This window comes from Sarcophilus harrisii, chromosome 4 (genome assembly GCF_902635505.1).
Source record: "Sarcophilus harrisii chromosome 4, mSarHar1.11, whole genome shotgun sequence".
NCBI lineage: Eukaryota > Metazoa > Chordata > Mammalia > Dasyuromorphia > Dasyuridae > Sarcophilus > Sarcophilus harrisii.
This window is the reverse complement of record NC_045429.1, coordinates 78,335,867-78,342,325: the sequence shown is the minus strand read 5'-3', so window position 1 is coordinate 78,342,325 and position 6,459 is coordinate 78,335,867. Positions and strand designations below refer to the sequence as shown.

The 6,459-nt window shown below is 34.6% G+C and overlaps 1 protein-coding gene across 1 annotated transcript; it reads left to right on the top strand.

Moving 5' to 3' along the window:
- Positions 1–965: 965 nt before the first annotated feature.
- LOC100927518 (pyruvate dehydrogenase E1 component subunit alpha, mitochondrial-like) lies at positions 966–5,937 on the top strand. Its single transcript, XM_031937049.1, has one exon. It carries the CDS (start codon positions 1,110–1,112, stop codon positions 2,355–2,357), a length of 1,248 nt encoding a protein of 415 aa, XP_031792909.1. The 5' UTR covers positions 966–1,109; the 3' UTR covers positions 2,358–5,937.
- The last annotated feature ends 522 nt before the right edge of the window (positions 5,938–6,459 follow it).

Genomic DNA, 6,459 nt, shown 5'->3' with positions numbered 1-6,459 from the left:
TTTCACATTTTATTTTAGAAGCAATAAGGAAGATGGGGCAACTAGATGTCCCAGTAAATAGAGCACTAGCCCTGTTGTCAGGAAGACAAAGTTCAGTTATGACCTTAGACCTATTAGCTGTGTGACCCTGGACAAGTAGAAGAAGGAGAAGAAGAAAAAGAAAAGGAAAAAAAAAAGAAAAAAAGAAGAACAAAAATTAGAAACAATATGAAGTCACTGGGGTGGGATTTGATCAAGGGCCTACTATGTGTTAGGCATTACATTAACATTTGAACACAGTGAAACACAAGGAAAACCATTCAATTAATCAAAACACCCTTCCACCAAAATGGTTTTGTTTGTGCAATTTTTTTTAATTTAATACAATTAAAGTTGTTTGTTTTGCCTTTCCTGATGTTCTCGAGTTCTTCTTTGGTCAAAAATTGTTCCCTTCTTCAAAGATCCTATAAATAAATTATGCCTTGCTCTTTATGGTATCACTCTTCATCCCCAAATCATGTATTAATTTTGTTCTTATTTTGTATGGTGCGTGTAAGATGTATGGCTATGCCAAGTTTCTGACTATTATTTTCCAGTTTTCCCAGCAATTTTTGTCAAATAGTTCTTATCCCAGAAGCTTGAGTTTGGGGCCCCTTCTTTCCTCTAAATAAAAATAACCTATGGGTCTCATTTTAAAAATTAGTTCTTTTTGAAAGGAGAATTCTATACTGGAAAAGATACCAACAAAGAGAATTATTGTAGAACAAATTCCAATTTTTTTTGAGCAGATTTATGGTGAAATTGGGATGGAAGCAGCAAAGAGTAGTTTAGATTTTGAGCAATACAAAATTGGACATTTGCCAAATGCAAGAGTTTATGGTAATTATCTGAAAGTTATAGGACTAATTAAAATGGAATCCCTTCTCTTCAAAAGCTTATAAATGTGAAGATATATATGAATTTTTTCTATATAGCTCAAAATAGCATACTCCTTTTGCCAAATGAGTGCTGTAGAAAATATTTCTGATATTTTGAGAATAACTCTAGTTTGTTGGCATCCTGACCCTATTTAAAGTTAATTTACATATTAACTCCTCCTTCCCTGGGAAAGGCTCCAGGAATCTCGGGACATGTCTCGTTCTGTCCCATCCACTGCTGCCCAACCGTCACCCTGGAGCAGATACTGGTGCTCCAGCTACGGTTCCCTGAACAAAATGCTCCTTGTGGTTTCTCGCATGATGGGGAGCGCCTCCCCAAAACCAGCTGGAGAAGTGCTGTTGGCAGCCCGTAACTTTGTAAATGAAGCTTCCTTTGATATTAAGAAATGTGCCCTTCATCGCCTGGAAGAGGGCCCTCCAGTCAGTGCGGTTCTCACTAGAGAGGAAGGACTCAAGTACTATAAGATAATGCAGACGGTCCGTAGGATGGAACTGAAAGCAGATCAGTTGTACAAGCAAAAGGTCATCCGTGGTTTCTGCCACTTGTATGACGGTCAGGAAGCTTGTTGTGTGGGGATCGAGGCGGCTATAAATCCTTCGGATCATGTGATTACAGCCTATAGAGCTCATGGCTTTACCTATGCCCGTGGACTTTCTGTTAGAGAAATTTTAGCTGAGCTAACGGGACGCAGAGGAGGCTGCGCCAAAGGAAAGGGAGGCTCAATGCACATGTACACCAAGAACTTCTATGGAGGCAACGGTATTGTTGGAGCCCAAGTGCCAGTGGGAGCTGGGATTGCCCTGGCCTGCAAGTACAAATCAACAGATGAGATCTGTTTTACTCTGTACGGAGATGGTGCTGCTAATCAGGGTCAGATATTCGAAACTTACAATATGGCAGCTTTGTGGAAACTGCCTTGTGTTTTTGTTTGTGAAAATAATCGATATGGAATGGGAACTTCGACGGAGAGAGCAGCAGCCAGCACTGATTATTACAGAAGAGGAGACTTTATTCCAGGAATAAAAGTAGATGGTATGGATGTTCTGTGTGTCCGAGAAGCCACAAAATTTGTAGCTTCCTATGCCAGATCAGGAAAGGGCCCCATATTGATGGAACTACAGACATATCGTTATCATGGACACAGCATGAGTGATCCTGGTGTGAGTTACCGTTCTAGGGAGGAGATTAAGGAAGTGAGGAATAAGAGTGACCCTATTATGCTTCACAAAAATAGGATGGTCAACAGCAAACTTGCCAGTATTGAAGAATTAAAAGAAATTGATATTGAAGTAAGGAAAGAGATTGAAGATGCTGCCCAGTTTGCTACAGCTGATCCAGAGCCACCTTTGGAAGAATTAGGTTATCATGTCTACTCTGGACAGATATCTTTTGATGTTCGAGGTGTGAATCAATGGATCAAGTACAAATCTGTCTGCTAAAAGGGATTGTGTCAAAACATAAACATTTCTCCTCTTCCTCAAATAATCTTATATTTATTTATGTATCCATTCTGTATCCTCCCTTCCTTCCCTCCCATCTCCATCACTTCATAATCCCACTAGAATGTAAACGTCTTGAGGTCTGAGTTAAATATTTTGTCTGGTCAACTTTAAGAAACTGTTGGATGTCAAGGAAGAAATGAAAAATTCAAAACCAAAAAAAAAATTGAATTGTCATTAGAAAATGCTAAATATATATATATATATATATATATATCAAATGAAAGAATATTACTACTAATATTCATGCTGTAATTTTCTATTATGCTGTTTTATTAAAGGAACTGAACAAGTTAAAAGTAATTTATACATACATATTTAATATTCAACAACTTCATGTATGTGTATGTTTAAATATAGGCATGTATTTATTCATGTGTGCATATATAGATGATAGAAAGATCGATAGATAAAATAGATAGATAGATAAAATTGTTCTTAAAGTGGACAGGATACCAATAAGAAGCTTGCTTTCTAAAAATCAGGCAATGTATGTGTCATATATGTAATACACAAACATATGTGTAAATGCAGTACATATAAGATATATATATTATATATATGCACACTGTCACATTATAGTCATAGACAGTAAATAATAGATAGCCAGATAGATAATTTACTTATCAGTTTGCAAGTTGCTACCTCCTATAAGAAATTTTTCTGGACAGCTAAACTACTCAAATAATATTGTATTTATTTATATCAATTCTTTTTTCTCCCTTCCTTCCAAATCCCATCCCTTCAAACTTGCATTAGAATGAGAACTTCTTGAGATCTGAATTTATTCCATTTTACATATTTAGCATTTCCTAGTGACTTACACATAATACAAACTTCACAAATGTTTATTGATTTGAATTAATTTAATTTGACATATTTAAATAGGCAATAGTTCTTTCTTTTTTAGTGTTTCAAATGTTACTTTTTGTTAGAACATGCTTACAAAAGATAAAGAAACAATTTAATGATGTTTGTGAAGTCGTCAAATTATTTTATGATTTGCTGGTTCATTAATAGAAATGGTGAAAAAGATTGAGATAAAAGGTTTTTTCCCCAAGTCTGTTAACAGTAATTCTTAAACTTCATTTTGCCCCCTCTCTCATTCTCTACCTAATTCCCTCCTCCATCTAGACACCTCAGTCACAGCTCTAACTTTCAAATTGTTTGATTAGAACCATGAACAAAAAATAAAGTGCCAAACCTGTGTGATAACACAAACTGCATGAATTGGAAGTTCTGGGATAAAACTGTGTTCAGGGTTAACTGTGCCCAACAAAGTTGTAAAAGACCAGATTCTGGCAAACTATGCTGCATATGCCCTTATAACTTTCCATGTTACAGTTTAATCTTTGAAAGTTGATAACTTGTCCCTAAAGAGGTGAGGAAAAAAATTAAGAGAGCTTGTAATTTATCATATAGCCACTTGAAAGAGCATTATGAATAAGGAGTTTTATAATTGACAGAGATATGGGCATGCTTGCAAGGGCAGGCACAGAACTGGGCAGGGACAGAATGTGTGTGTGTGTGTGTGTGTGTGTGTGTGCATCAATACAAGTCCTACATTTTCCCCCCTTCCTGGCATGCAGAGGTACTGAAGAAATAAATCCTCTCTACACACACATATTCTGTCTCTGTCTCTCTCTTTCTCTCCCCTGTCTTTTTTCCATGATACTTAGCCCAGTGTCTCTCCCTCTTTGGAACTGCTTTCACTTGTATCTGTTGTCTGAGTTTTAGTGAAAAGTTATTTGAACTGGTATTTCAATGAAAAGCAGTTATGTGAGCTAATAAGTAACTTTGGTTTTATTTTTACTGCATTAAAATGTTCCCATCAAAAAATCAATACAAACCTTCCTTTTCTCTAATTTGATAAGTACACATCTCTAAGATAAGTTGGAATCTGCCATGATGTATCTGTCACAACTATTTCTAAACATAAGTTAATTAATCTTGGATCCTATATGAGAGATTTTCATATCTGTAATAGGTTTTTGCACTGATAGAGCTTTGCTTGTTTCATAAGGTAAGCTTCATTTTTTTTTTCTATAACAGATTCAAACAAAAATTTAAAAAAATTACCTCCCAAAGCCTTTTTTCTTTGAAATGAACTCTTTTCACTTAGGATCCAGGAGTATGCTTACTTTGGATCCTTAAAAAGGCATTATAGTGTGTATTTTAGCAAATTCCACTCAATAACTCACATTAAAAGGTCTTTAATAGACATTTTTATTGAGTTCAAAAATATCCATAAATTTAAATTCATGAGGATTCCATAGTGAAAAAAGTGACATAGAATGGAGAGGGATTTTTTTTCTTTAGATCTTTTGGAGAAGATTGAGCATTGTCTTTATCTTAGCCTGATCAAGCATAAAAATACCTAAATGATCAGTTTCTAAGAGGAGGATATAGAACAAAAGGTCTACAGCAGTGCAGGACACAAGAAATCAGAAATAAGTGGAAGCATATGACTGAGTTACCCACATTGGAAATCTCAGAATTTCCTTTCCCTTCATCTACAAATTGGACAAAAGGGCTTTTATTCCCCATATAAACATTTCTTAGTTTTCGTCTCTCACTTGGAAAAAGAACAAAAAAAGATAAAAGCCCATATTTCCTATCATTTGCACACTGAGAATAATTATTTTGTTATTAATATCCAATTATGTATGGCATTCAAAGATCATTTCTTGATTGTTAATAACCAATCATAGCTTAATAATTAGTAGGCTTTTTTTCTTATTTTTCTCATTCAAGGCTTATTCCTTGTGAAGGCCAGGATTCACGATGAGATATTCTCTTTGCTCTTGGGCAGAACACTCCTCACCTGGGAGAGTTTATTTCTGACGAAAGTGCAAAGAGAATAAAATCTAGGTGAATTATGGCCCATTATTCATGGGCCATACCACTTAAGTGGTATGTATAGAGGTAAATCCTTTTGTACAAATATAAAAAGCTAAGTCTCATCTAACAATTTTCTCAGCTGGAAGAGATGAGGAATTTTTGTCTTTCTGCTCATTTTATGCTAACTTTCTGATTGTTGACCAATTAAAGTTAATTTGCAACCTCAAGGACAAAGACATCTCTTCTATAGTGAGGATCAAATGAGTTAATATTTGTAAAACACTTAATAGAGTCCCTGACACAAATTAGATACTTGTTTAGATGTTTACTTTCTTCCCTGTGTTCAGCCTATTGATAGGATTTTTCTAATCATACTTGATTCTACATTGAGCCTAAATATTTTTCTCACATATTGTAGGTTAATAAGAACATAGATTTAGAACTAGAAATGAGCATAGACACCATCTAGTTTAAAGAAATAATCTTATAATTGAGGGAACTGAATTCTAGAATAATGAGGTGATTTGCCAAAGATCATAAAAGGAATATGCAGTCAATTGAAATGAAAAAACATATATTAAGCATCTGCTATATGCCAGCCACTGTAGTAAGCAGTGAGAACACCAAAACAAACAAACAAACAAACAAACAAAAAAACAATACATTGTCTCCTTTTCATTCTCTTGGATGAAATTATGGATTGTTTCTGTGATTTGTTGTTTAACCCACTCATTTTTTAAAAATTAGATTATTTTATTTTTCAACTTGTTTTTTGTCTATCTTTTCCTAACCCTTTATTGAATATAATTTTACTGAAGTGTGAAAAGGAAATACTATTTCTTCCTTTCTACATTTGATTGTGAATACATGGCCAATTTTTGTGTAGGAGCCATGTACTGCAGAGAGAAAGGTGTGTTCAATATTCTCTAGAGGTCTGTCATAAATAGGTTTTCTAGGATCTTATTAACCTCCCTAGTTTGTTTCTTGTTTATTTTGTGATTAGATTTGTCTGATTCTGAGAGGGGAAGGTTAAAGTCCCCTAGTAATATAGTTTTGCTATCTTTTTCTTCCTGTAACTGGCTTAATATATTTTCTAAGAATTAATATCCTCCACTACTTGATGCATATACATTTAAAATAATTACTACTTCATTATTTAGGGTACCCTTTATCAAGATGTACTTTTCTTCCTTATCTCTTT